The sequence below is a fragment of the Geospiza fortis genome, unplaced genomic scaffold (assembly GCF_000277835.1).
Source record: "Geospiza fortis unplaced genomic scaffold, GeoFor_1.0 scaffold78, whole genome shotgun sequence".
Taxonomy (NCBI): domain Eukaryota; kingdom Metazoa; phylum Chordata; class Aves; order Passeriformes; family Thraupidae; genus Geospiza; species Geospiza fortis.
Genome location: NW_005054339.1, coordinates 3,926,316 through 3,940,206, shown reverse-complemented (window position 1 = coordinate 3,940,206; position 13,891 = coordinate 3,926,316). Strand labels below are relative to the sequence as shown.

At 36.0% G+C, this 13,891-nt stretch overlaps 1 protein-coding gene across 1 annotated transcript in view; it reads right to left on the bottom strand.

The window, feature by feature from the left end:
* CACNA2D3 (calcium voltage-gated channel auxiliary subunit alpha2delta 3) overlaps positions 1-13,891 on the bottom strand; it is a 385,100-nt gene that overhangs the window by 183,299 nt on the left and 187,910 nt on the right. Inside the window, exons 10-11 of the mRNA XM_031058245.1 lie at positions 9,725-9,814; positions 5,963-6,076 (exon numbers count right to left, since the gene is read on the bottom strand). Of these exons, the coding sequence (XP_030914105.1) occupies positions 5,963-6,076; positions 9,725-9,814 (204 nt within the window). The remainder of the gene's footprint in view (positions 1-5,962; positions 6,077-9,724; positions 9,815-13,891) is intronic.

The window sequence follows — 13,891 nt, the reverse complement described above, 5'->3', positions numbered from 1 at the left end:
GGTAGTTTTGACCAAAAAAAAAAAAATATATTCACTGAAAGAGGACCTACCCACCTATTTTTCTCTCTAAGAGGAGAAGTAATAAGGCAAAATGAAACCGTTTTAAAACTTTTTTTTTTCTCAAAATGAAATCACACTTGAGGCAGGAATCTAGCTGTGATGAGTTGTTTCTTTTTATCCTGAAATCAAAAACTTCTGTTTGATCTCATACCCCATCTTTTATCATACTGTAGGAGTGCCTAAAAAGGTAAGTAATTAATATAAGTTACATCATAGCTTGAAAGGCCTATAAAGTGTCTGGACCTTCTTTTGTTCTTGAGATAAGCAGTAATAAAGCACCAGGTTTGTGTAGCAGTAATGGCATCTGCCTCCAAAGTACGTCAGCCTTTTCAGAAAGAAACTCAGTTTAATAACATCCAGACAGGACTGCACATGAGACATTCAATTTGCTGTACAAATGCTCCATGTTGCCAACTTTGCCTCATTCCTAAGCTGCAGACTTGGTTAAGGGTCTGCAGAAAGGTTTGTAACCTGTGGATGGCAGACATGAAGAGAAAGATGGTTTGCCACCACTGCAGTGCCACAATGCAGCCACCCATTGCCTTGTAGCCTGTTCTCAGCACCCGTTAATTTCTTTAGTTTTCATGCCATGTTTTCATCTTCCTTTGCTAAAAGAAGTTAAGAAAAGCTTCCTCTCCTGTCCTATGGCAGAAATTAAATGTTTGAGGATTTTTACATATACCCAAAGCTCAGACATTTATTTCTTATATACAACAGTTGAAGCCAATAGATTGTGGATCAATAAATAAACTCACTAAATAGGTTTCTAGTCAGAAAAGAAAGGGCAGAACAATTAAATGTAAATATTTGTTTCATAGATCTCTAATATTAATGAGTGGATTGATATTAAGAGCTTTAGTGACCAAGTGACCAGTTCTCACCAGGAATGACCAAGTATTTTCTTAAATATTTAAGAAAGCCATATATTATTAAATGTACCATAAATACTGATCCTGTAAAGGTATGCATGAAAGTCCCACATAATTAAGGAGCTATTAACTGATTATTACTGCCTGCAAATCTAGTATTCCATTATGAAACCAAATCGAAATCCAGCAAATTTCAAGGTGTTGCTCTCTGGATTCAATTACAATTTTAAGTACTGTATATAGATCCAGAGACCTGCCAGACTGTGAAATTTTTCCTATAAAGCAGATGTAAGAGTAGGTATAAACACTTAAAAGTCATGGAACTATTTATATTGTAATTTCAATGATTCCATTCAGACATGGGCAGCACTGGCTGTTAGGTCCTTCTACACCATAATCATTTAGCAGTTGGAATAAAGATGTTATTGCAGTTATGCTTTATATTCACCCTACTTGAGGTCTTAGCACTGATAGAAACCATCTTAAACCTCTGCCTTGTTGTAATGGTTCATAAGCATAAAGAAAATATTTCTGTGCCATACAAAATTAATTCTACCCAGAGCCTCAGAATAATAGGAGACAGACAGATGAAGTTCTATTCCCTGTTACTTGCCCAGAAAAAGAAAGGCTGCAGAATAACTAACAAGGTAACTGGATACAGAGGCATTTTTATCCCAGATTCTCTATCTGGATTTGATTCTAGAAAATGAGGAAACTTTAGGTGGGATTTTGGTTTCCATTTGACTTGACTTAGTAAGCAATTAGTGCTTCTGGTTTTGCATCTATTTACCATAGCATATAGCTGTTTCACATAATTATGAAAGCAAATGCTTTTCAGACTTAAAGACACACCCAAAGGGGAAGATAAAGTTCAAATGATTCAATGATTCTTTTGCTTTCTTTTCCAGGTTTTACATGTGGTACAATGCCATGAAGCAAAACCTCTCAGGCCAAGGGAGCAGAACATCTCTTTCTGGTTGCCATCAGTCATGAGAGGTCACAAAGCTGACATCTCCCTTGGCCACCTGAGTGCTGCATTGACCCAAAAAGAATACTAAAATTCTGTACCCAAACTAAAATACTGACTTCCCCTTGATCTCAATGAGACTTTAGACTCTGCTCTCAATCATGTTTATGGAAGAAATGCTTTTTGGCTTCTCCAAAACAAGGAGTAGATGGGTTTTGCACAAGTATAGAACTTGACAGCCACATAAAAACAATGGGAAAGGGAGGAGAGAAAAAGACCCTCAAATATTCAAGCAGTGGGTCATTTTAGCTAGTGGAGAAAAACCATCATGAGACTTCATGGAGTTGTCAGTGAGTTAATAGGGTTTATTGTTCCCTTACACATTCATGCAAATGTTGTGCAAATTCATGGAAGAGAATTTACTGCATTATTTTCCTTTGCAACATCACAAGATTCTAAGAACAGTCTTGCTATATTTAAAATGACAAAATGTGTTAAATAGTATTTAAGTAGATGCTTTCTGTTCCAAGTTTACTAATTTTCAATTAGTGATTTAAATGGTTTCCAGCTGAGAACCTGACAAAGCTTGAAGCTCTGTTAATATCTCTAATCTCATCATAATTCCATTTTTCGATGTGCTAAGGCATTTCAGCAACATATACAAGATTAATCTTCATGGGATTTTCTGTTAGTTATTGCTGGAATTTTCCACTAGAAGGAAAGTAGGACAGCTTTATTTAAGAAAAGATCATTAGTGGTACTGTCTTCTGGGAGCAGACCTGAAGCACTATCCTTCCATGTAGTCACATTTTTCTGTCTGCCTGCCTCCCCTACCCATGGCCTTTCATCCTTTTGAATTAGAACAAGGGACCTAGAGAAACACCTAAGTGCAGTATTTTGCTTGGTTTCTGATAATGCATTTGGATCTCATAGTAGGAGCAGTAACATAGAATAAAAGCATTATTCTGGTACAACTGACATCAAAAAGATATTTTGAGACTTAAAAGGCTTTCTCCTGAAATAGGACATCTTAAAAAAGTCAAATTATTGCAACTATATTATAGCTGTCATTGTAAACAAACATTTCCTTGGTACAATTCCTTTTAAATACTTATTTCTGCTGCATGATGAAAATCTAGGCGTTTATATGAGATGTGTAGATTTATTTACTCTTGTGGATTAATTATTCCCATTTTGGTACTTCACGTGGCAGAGTTGCCTTGAATGAATCACAGAAATTGGAAAGTACTGAATGTAAGTTTCATGAATGGGAAAAATTATGTATATAGCACAAACTCATTTCTAATGCGTGAGAATCAGCTCCTTAAGATTGCACCTATGGCCTCATAAAAGAAGGAAATAGATGTTAACAACTAGTCATAGAAATAAAATATAGTGTGTTATAAAAATAGCATCTACTACATTTACATTTAAAGTAGCAGAAGATACTAAGTAAACATGGGGAAATATTTTCGGGGTTTTTTTCGCTTTTGCTGAGGAAGACAGAGACTCATAAAAAACCCAGTAAAATGAAGGCATTCCTTCCTTCAGGGAAACAGTCCAGAAGATGATTTTTAATAGTCTTTTGATGGTCATAATTTCCTAGTTCATACAAAAAAATCAGGCTGATTTCCTTCAAAAAACTCAATTGCTTAATTTAAGGTACTTTGGGGATTTAATTGGAGCCATTTTATTCCCTTTCCTAATAATTGCAACACAATTTTATTTTAATGCATTATCAGAAGGAAGATGATTTTTAATCAGTTGTTAGGCAGAATATATCTCCAGTTTTATATAATAAAGTGCTGTTTTCCCTGTTTACGTGGTATATATATTTTTTTAAGGCTATCTTTTGCAAAGATGTAAATGGTTTGGAAAAAAGAAGAAAACATGAATTGGTGCTTATGTCCTGCAAGTTTGTATTCACTCCCCATTTTTAGAGATTCTCACTGACAAAGTTTAAAGTCTTCAGAGTTGTATAAAGATTTCTTTCCTTTCTATAAGAGAACAAAATGCTTATGCTGCAACTAATTATAAACTGTTTGCTGTTGTCTAACATTAGATCAACTCTAACTGAAATTGGTACTTTGCTAACCAGGTAATTGAGGTAAATGGAAACTTCAGAATTTACCTCAATTAGAGCTATTGCCTTTTCCACCACTGTCCACCCCAGTATTATAATGCAGGAAAAACATAAATGATAAGAAAGATGGCAGGGCAATACATAGATAATAGGGAAAATTATGTACATTACAAAAAACAAACTATCAAGCAGTTCAAAGGTGAGATTTATAAATATAAAAACCAGCTTTGGTGAGAATAAAGAGGGTGTAATGCAAAGGCAATGAATTTCAAGTGCATGGCATGCATAATTTCTAGGCACACTGACACTGCAAATATGTAGGATATTGCATTTTCAATAGCCTTCCTTTCTAGAATAACAAATCCAACAAAGACATTCAAAGCTCTAATGCATTAAAGCCTACATATGGAAATCTTTTACATTTTTCATACTGAAACATTTCAGGCTGAAAAGAGGAAAAAAGATTAGATTTTTTTTCCCATGCATGTTTCTTAAAACACAATTTACAAGGCTGTGTTAATACATTAAATATTTTTAGAAGAGTTGAGTAGAATATTGAGTTGAATATTAACTAAAAGCTGCTCCCCAGACATCATGTCCTTGCTGAACAAGGCAGGACTCTTGATGCTGGGCCTTTGCAGAAGAATTCCCAATGGAAACCTCTCCTGCTGCTTTTTGCAACAGCTGTGCTGAGCAGGGTTATCTCAGATGGAGCTCTGGATTAGCACATGAAAGATACACAACACATGTTTTTGTGAAAATACTTAGCTGACTCTTTCAGAGAATTCTTTCCTTGCTGATTTCCTACGATAAGAGTTTCCCCAGAGTCTCTTCTTCTTAAGAGAGGAACCAACTCCAAAGAATAAGAAAATGCAGCACCAGAGGCATATCCTTCTGAGAGACTCTGAGAATCTCCTTCAACAACAGTTTTTGTTAGATAAAGTAAAATGTTCTCATGGAATATCTGAGGGCTTAACAACTTAAATTAGATAACGTCCCATTGAGTAAGGGAGGCAGGACTGGCCACAAAACCTTGAGCTTTTGGGCCTTCTTTCCAGTGGAATGATATTATATTCACATAAAACAGAGCCAGAGAAGTCACTCAGAAAATAAACAGAATTTTATAAAAGAGAAACATTACTAAAAGCTGAAAACTAAAACAACTACTTTTTTCCACAGAATACAGAACCCCATGCAGCACAGTCACATGAATCAGTTACTTGCTCAAACTGCACTTCAAACCATGTGGTTGTTGCTTCCATAGGCACACAACATGGCAAAGAACAACAAAAACTTCCTAAAATAGTCCCAAAACTTGCTTTAGCTGAAGGTAAAATGTAGAAGGAAATTATTTCACATAGAGAAACAAGACCCACTAGAGCTTCCCCATCTGGTAAATTCAAGGCATTTCTGCCCTACTATGAAATTTCCACTTGCTATATGATAAGGTAATTTAACTCTGGGCAAATTTCTTTATACAGATCAATAGAGCCAGATATATTTTTAATAAAATCTTACCAACTGTCAGCTCTATCCCTCACTCTGCCAAATGAAGAAATTAAAAATACTGATTACTACTTCTGCTCTTTCTCCTGTCATAGTAGGCCACTCGCTGTCCATAGTGCATACCCATCTTTGGCTTGAAAAAGTTTTGAATTATTAATGTGTATTTTGGGAGAAAAAAAGAAAATTTTTTTTCATTCTTAATGATGTGTCTCAGGGGAAGGATTATATAATGCTCAAAAATGTAACCTGGAGGGAAACAGTGCCTTTATATCTTATTAACCTAAGACCATTACAACAGTAAAAGGCCATCTCTATCCTCAGGCAATACTATATGAGCATCATATTTTTTTAAATTAGTGATCCAAAATCATTTATAGATAATTAGAAAGATTGTTACTGACTTTTCAATAGATACACACTTTAGACTGGATATGAAGCTTTGGGTTTCCCATTCAGTAAAGGTGATAATACACTCACTTTTCTGTCTGGCCAGTTGTATTTTGCAAATATGGTATCATATGTGTCCACAGCTCCATCAGTGATCAGCATTATGGCCTGGCTGCAAATGCTTCCTTGTCCTGTGTGATTGAACTGCAAAAGGAAACAACCATTAGGAACAGCACATCCCTGTTACATGAAGACAGGATCACACGTGGATTTTGTCACATCTCTAGCATCCTTAGAAGAAGCTGAAAATATTCAGGCTGAAAACATTTTATCATACATTTTATGTTCTTGGTGAATTGAAAAATAAGAAACATACATCAATGTAGCACTACCCAAAATTAAAATGGCATTCCCCTGGTTTTTATAGATGATGAGTACTAATGCATCCATAGGGTTTGCTTTGATTTAAATATCATTTTAAAGAAACACGTTGCACAAAAAAAGTAATGAATGATGATTTTTCTGAGAAGTACAGGAGATACACAACTCCTGAGACACATCTGACTATTCATATGGCATTCATTCATATTCACTCAGGATTACATTCCATATGCTATTTTCCTTTAAATATTTATCTGGGAGAACCCAGTTCATATTTATACACTCTGAGATTCTCCTATTACCAAAATGAATACATGTAAGTAATTCAGGGTGCTGAAGTGCAGTACTCGAGCACAGGTACTCAGCAATCAGCAATCCTCTGGCATAAGAAAAGGAAGCTTCATCCTTATACAAATGGGATTTTCTCCTGTCAAAGAGCTAACACATTGTCATTATATAAGCTTTGATCTCTTTATTCTGGAGTTGGTGCTCTGAGTCTGAATTCATGTGTCTCCATTTCCTTTGGTTGCAGAATAGGTTCTTATTTGTCTGTAAATTACCTTATGTATTCAAGGAACTTTGGTGAAACATCCATCTTTTAGGACAAAAAAAAGTGCAAAGTTTTAAAATTATTTGATTTTTAATTTCTCTGTGTGAACACTTTAAAAAAATCTATGAAAATATCAATAAATGGGATATTACAATTACTTTCTTGTAGTTTTCATGTACATTATCACATTTGAGGTCAGGCAAGACTTCATCCTATCACCCCTCTCTTGATGCTGAGAAAGCCAAGCAAGAATCACCTTGTCCCACCTCAGCACCCAGAACAGGGTGGTTCCATTTAAAAAGCATTGCCTGTGTTCATAGGTGAATTACCTGGCAGGGACTCTGCTCCTGCAGTCATGAAAAATTATTCAGAGTATTCTGGTTTGATATGGACTACCAACAGCTCTGTCTTTTAATATTTCCACGGTCTGTTTGCCCTTACATATTCACTGTTTTCATATTCTGTTTGCCCTTACATATTCACTGTTTTCCAAACTCTAAAACCCACTTTTTCTAAAAAAGTTCTCCTAAGAATTGCATCTTTGTGGAAATGCCTGCAGTAGACAAGGGTGGGTGGTGGGTTCCAGAAGTCCTCTGTCTTTTCTGCCTTCACATTTCTGTATCTGAGTAACCACACCCACATTCAACAACCATTTCTATCACCTGCATCTCTCCTCAAGATCAGCTTCCTTTTCATCCAACGGAAACCTCAGCAAACAGTACCAGAAACACTCTGCCTAAAAGGGCAGCAAATGTGGATTTACAGAGTTAGCTGTGTTGTGATCACTGCCTCTGTGTAATTTGCAAGGCAGTCACTCAAAATTCTCCCATCATGACAGGTTTTCCAGTCTTAACCAGAACCAGAATTATTTAAGTAGGATTCCTTCATGATCTTACAGACATTATTTTCTCATAAAGGTGAAGTTACTTTGTCTAGGGATATCTTCCTCACATGGACAATATATTTTAAAAGTGACAAGGTATCTGAAAAGAGAAATTAATGAAGGGGAAATGCCTTTGTACATTTATTTTAAAACATCACTCTGTATGCATCTGCATTATTCTACACAGTGATCTGAATATTTTGAAGAATGAGATTAAATTCAAATACTTTGATGAGTAATATCTTCTCATATTTGTCTAAAACTTTTAATTTTATTGAATAGCAAGAATGATGAAAGTGTTTTCCATAATAATAACAATGACAAGGGGCTTATGATGAACTACAATTAACTCAGTGATTCATCAGTTAGCAGCAAAAATTTCAATGCATCCTGACATTTACAGCAGTTGGTTGTGATTAACAGTCTTTGAAATGTCACAGAATTTTATTTAATTGGTTATGATTTTTTTAAAGGTAATCACTTCAAAGAGCACATTTGTCACCAAAAGAGATAATTGCAGTTGTCACATGACATAGTAGGTGTCTAACTACTGTACCAAGCACTTCTGTATTCTTCCTCTCTGCAATGTACGCTGCCTAAATTGACAATTGGAAAGAAATTGGAAGTGGATTTTTAAACATGCTTTTCAAAGGTATCAGTAGCAAACATCTTCAAGTCTTGACAGCCATAGCAAATATTGAAAGGTAATTGCAAGGCAGAATTGACTGAGTTTAATTAGTGTAACCCCTGAACCATTTTAAAATCCAACCAGAGTCTTTATAGACAATTTGTGTAACACAAAGCTTTCTCTATTTTTTTCCTTTACTATACCACCACCCACTCCTTCCCCCTCCCCATTCACCCACTTTTTTTTTTTTTTTAATGAAGAAAAGACATCCTTAGTTAACCTATAATTCAAATAGGCTTCTGGCACATAAAGGTCACATCCTGCAGACAAAGTGGAAAATAGTTTGCTGTACTCTGCTGAGGGGAGATTTAGCTTTTCCTCTGGCCTAGGTGGCTCTAATTGGATCTCCCAGAGACACTGCAGATATGCCTGTATAAGATGGAAAATATTTTTATGCTGGCATTTCTGCAAGTTTATATGCAAGAAGTATTGAACCTATCTGAAACTTCGTTTTAAAGTATAAATAGAAGCAATAAATACAGCACCTTGAAGAGATCTGAGCATACATGTATCAGAGTCCATCATGATCTTACAGACCTCTCATCATGGGTACAATTCAGCACATGGGATGCCAGATCCCTCTAGTCTCAGAGCTATCAGATTATCTAATCAGAGTTTTATACCACATTCATCACTATAACTTCACAGTTACCTCACAGATTTTAAACCAAAGCAAAACAGGTCTTATGTCAGGTCTTCTTCCTGCAATGCGATTTTTTTTTTTCAGTTTACATAGATTTGGACAACTAGCACAGAACATCTCTTGCACTGAGGCATTCATACTCTTTTTCTGGTTCCCAAGACTCTATTTGGTGGCCACAATTGTTTATAAAACCTCTACAAGCAGCCTACAGTGTCCTTGACTTCATGCACCTTTTCCCATTGTTGTTTTTGGCATGCACCACACGAAGGCATTAGTTCCACACTGTCTAACTGAACACATGAGCAGTGGGTGGAAGAAGATACTCCTTTTTTCATTTTAAGATTTTATGCCTGGAAAAGAATCAATCAATATTGCCCTTCAAGATGAATACACAGGAATTAGAGCCATTAATTAATCTAGGATCACACAGCATAAAGGCAGGCACACTTGTCAAAGTCAAACTTTTTTTGAGAATATTTGGGTTTGAGCTCCTATTTCCAAGATACATCCTTCAATCAAAAGACATTTTGCTATTTAGTTTAGATGACTTTTTTTCATTTTCCAGCAGACTAACACACTTCAGTAATTTTTCCACAAAATACATGATTATACTTCAGGAAACATTTTCAAACATTTTTAGGAATATAAACTCAGGGAAAACAAGAAGGAGGTGAAAAACAAAAAAGGTATGAATAGCATGAACTTACTTCATTGAGCATGTTGAAAGCTTCATTTAAAGCAATGTCCAGCATTCCAATTCCTTTTGCAAAAAGTTTGTCAAGGTGTTCCCTGAAATGCTGAAACATGAACAGGAAGGTTTCATTTGTCAGGATGTTGTTACAACAGACCTGTCGATGATTAAGGATTTCTGAATACTTCAGACCAACTTCTTAGGCTTAAATGACCACATACATTAATTGACAAAATAATTCCCAGTTAATCTTTTCTGACTCTTCAAGTAACACTAAACTTAAGGATGTGTTAGTACAATAATAATGCAAAGGCATCACATTTTTGATACATTTTTAGCTACTTATTCAATCCAATAATTTTGTTTTGGGGTTTTTTTGTGTTTTTATTTAGAGATCTTCTTCATATTTTCTTTTCACTTTGTATAGTAATTTTATATAATTTCTAACGATTTTCCCTGCTGGTTTTTGGAATGTGATACTTAATAAAAAGAATTTTTTCTAACATTTAGCTTTGAGAGTACACACCTCTAAAAGATGAAAGATTCTAATCCTTAGGTCATTGTAAATTCTAATCATTAGATCATTGATGTATAAATGCAGTTTATAACTCAGTATTAATATTAGACTCATTAAAAACTGTTCTACACAGGAAGACAAGACAATTAATTAGCAAGAAGAAAATGAAGCCCTGTGTGGTGGGAAACAGCAGGGCAGGCAGTGCTTTTGTGAAGTGCTGTTTCAGTCTTTACAACTGGCTAAAAAGTATAAAAGAGCTGCAAAACAGAAAAGGGTATTTCAACCCAACTAGTAGAGAAAAAATGTCAGGGCAAGACATACACCACTGAAATATCAGTTTAAAGAAAAAGAATACATTATTTCAGAATGAGATAAAAATAACCTTAATTCTACTTTCAATAACTTTCAGAAACCAAACAGATCTCAAAAAGCAGGAGTCCCCTGCTCTTAATGAGCCAAAAAGCATACTTGAACTTTACAACTTAAAGAGCTCTTTTTGCTAATAAACTGGTTTACCTCAGTCTCTTTTTGCTGTCATTTTGGAGCCTTTGTTTGACTGGGGGATCTGTCCAACTGTGTGCACAAACATTCCCGGGCAACTGTAAGCTTAATTCCCATGTGCAAATACCAGAATGTGCAATATCTAATTGCAGACTCATATACCTAATTGACATGCATAATCTTGGTAATTCTGAATGCAAATCAGGCACACAATTATGACAATCAGACATTGATGTCTGATTATAAAATTACAGGGTCAGAGCTGCACAGAAGTTGAGTGAGGAAGCACAGAAGTGTTCAGCTGGGGAGGTGTCTGTGATCACCCAGAAGGGTCTGAAAGACATGGGCTGAGGAGAATGAGGATACAAATCCACATGTGCAGGTAAGTCAGGATGAGGTCTTCCAGAACTTAAATGGCAAGAAACCCAGGATGGTTTTTAATGTCCTTCACATTCTGTGTGTCGTGGGACAGTTACACAGAACATTAAAATCACACCACTGGTACATATGGCTTTGGCATAAATGAACAAGAGGACAGATTCATAACCAATTATCATGATTGAAGTTGGAATTTCTCTTATAATGAGGTTGTTGAAAGCATCTTTTGGTACACCCTAGTGTATTCCCTTTTTCTAGCCTCACAGTTAAATGAACAACTGTAGGGATTTGGGATCATACTTGGTTAGATATTACATTAAATTTTCATTCTTTGGGGATTAGGTAAAATTGTCTCTCAAAATATGATAGCAACTTGCATTTTTGTTACTTCTTAGTTTCCTACTTTTGATTTACTAGTATTTAAGAATTAATGAATTAAAATTCAAGTTAAGCAATTTATTTCAGCAAATCTATGCTTGGGAGTTGGCACATATTCAGAGCCCTTTTCATGATTCAGAACACAGGCAAAGTTAGGGAGGTAGAAGGGGCAATCTGAATACAGGCAAGAATTTGCTTTTCCTTTCCTGATTCCAGGTCATTGCAGGCAATTTAAAAGCTCTTCTGAGATGAAGGCCAGAAACTGAATTTTTCCTTTGTGGCAGAAGCTGTCAAACTTGTAGCCAAAATGAGACACTGATTTACCTAGCCCATACAAAACCTGAAGAATGGTTTGCTAATTTTGTGGTAATTCTCAGGAAATTCTAAGGCAACTCCTTTTTCTGGTCTCTTATCTTAGAGACTGCTGTAATGGCCTCACAAGGTTTATTGAGATTAGGCAAGCTGACTGGTATCTATGATCACAAGAAGACAAATTTTTATATTCTGGAAGCAAAGGGAAAGTGGTCACCCTCCAAGCAAAGAGAGTCCAGTGTCTGCACAACCATGGGGGAAATTATTTGGCTTCCATTAAAATAATATAAGAATACTCCACAAACTTCAAAGTCTTATCCTTTCCAAACAAGAATAAAAGGAAAAGAGCCATCTTCATTTGAAAACAGGAAACAAATACATCTGAAAGCAGGTGATGATACATGAACACAGAGAACTGAGCTCCAGTTCCAGGTAAGGGTGGTGACAACCAGCCCACCTCAGACACACACAAAAAAGCACAGAAGATGCCAGCTGAGCAATCCCAAAGGCCCAGCATTCCTGTTCACTGTAGCAAACATTTGCACAATTATACCAATGTTTTATTCCCCAGCATCATGACAGACAGTGTCACAGCAGTGAGCTTGGCTCACCTTTTCATTGGCACACAGATTAGACCTCACAGGTTGCCTTAATGCATTTTAACATGAGAACACTGCCTAATGCCTCACACACTGAGATACATCATTCAGTAAGTTGAGCTTGCTATGGTCTACGGCAGATCCCTCTTCTGGAAGTCCTGGAAACCTGTTTCCCTTTATATTATCTCTCTCTGGCACTGACAAAATTGAAGGAAACCAATAGCAAGTTTACTCTCATAAACTGACCAAATCAAGTCCCCATCTCTGCTCTTCCCACTTATCTAGAAAAAAATAATGCATTTTAAAAATTATTTTTATATACTTTAAGGCTTCAGAATTAGTTGAATTTAATTTTTATTATAACCACCAAAGTTTTGATTTCATTCTTGTTAAGCCAATATGCTCCACAGGAGTCCCAGTACTTTGCACAAATATTTTATTGGAGCCTACTTATGTTTATCAAAAAGAAGGTACCACTTATGATGAGTAGGAATACCCAAATTAGATTGGGTACAGGACCATGGATTCAAGCCAACAAATAAGGCATTTTCCACTGGTTCCAAAAAGGAACAGCTCACAACTAATATATGCACAGAGGTTATACAGTTACACTGGAAAAGCATGATATTTGCTATTAACTGTCTGACAAGGCTGAGCTTCCTACAGAAAAGCATTATTAATGGCTTCAACATTCCTCCAGGTTTCTTTGTCAGCTTTACTGAGAGTCTTTGCTACTTCTAGAATTACTTCCCATGCCTAGCCACACATGCTGTAACTCCACGTGGCCCTGGGACAAACTTGGCAAACATTTATCAGATTTGTGAAGATGGACTACATCAGCACACAAACAGGAAAGGAATAAAACCAGTCAGAAGGCCTGTGTAAGGTGGGAGAGTGATGTTCACCTGTGTAACAGGGAGGTTTACCCACATGCACTGACAGATAAATGTGTAAAGTGCATTTAGGCATCAGCCCATTCCAAACCCTTGGTCAGGGCAATTACAGCTTACCTGACTGTAATGATTATCCAACCCCTTCTGTTTCCTAATACATTGTGTTGGAAAAGAAGGGGGGTTCTTGGGGAAAAACTAATCATAAAAACAATGCTGAACAAGGAGCTCAAGATTCAATACACTCAGATTCAAACCAAATTCTTCTTAAGTAAATTAGTTACTGCAATAGAAAACGTCAGACCGAATTTCAGTGGTCAGGGGCTTCCTGAAAGTTTCGAGGGACTATAGCAGCTTGACAGTTTTAAAATAAGAGTAGACTTCAGTGAGACTTTACTATTTTGGGGTTTTTAACAGCTAAGCAATGCCATTGATTTTTTTTATTTTGAGATCTGACAAAGATGGATAGATAAATATGCAAAAGTAATTTGCTTAACTAAAATTCAATATGCAAAATTTGTATTTACCAACCTCTTATTGGCAATTTCACTCAGCTTCTTTGCTGAATCAGTCTTCTGGTTATTTAATTTCTGGTAATTGCATAGAAA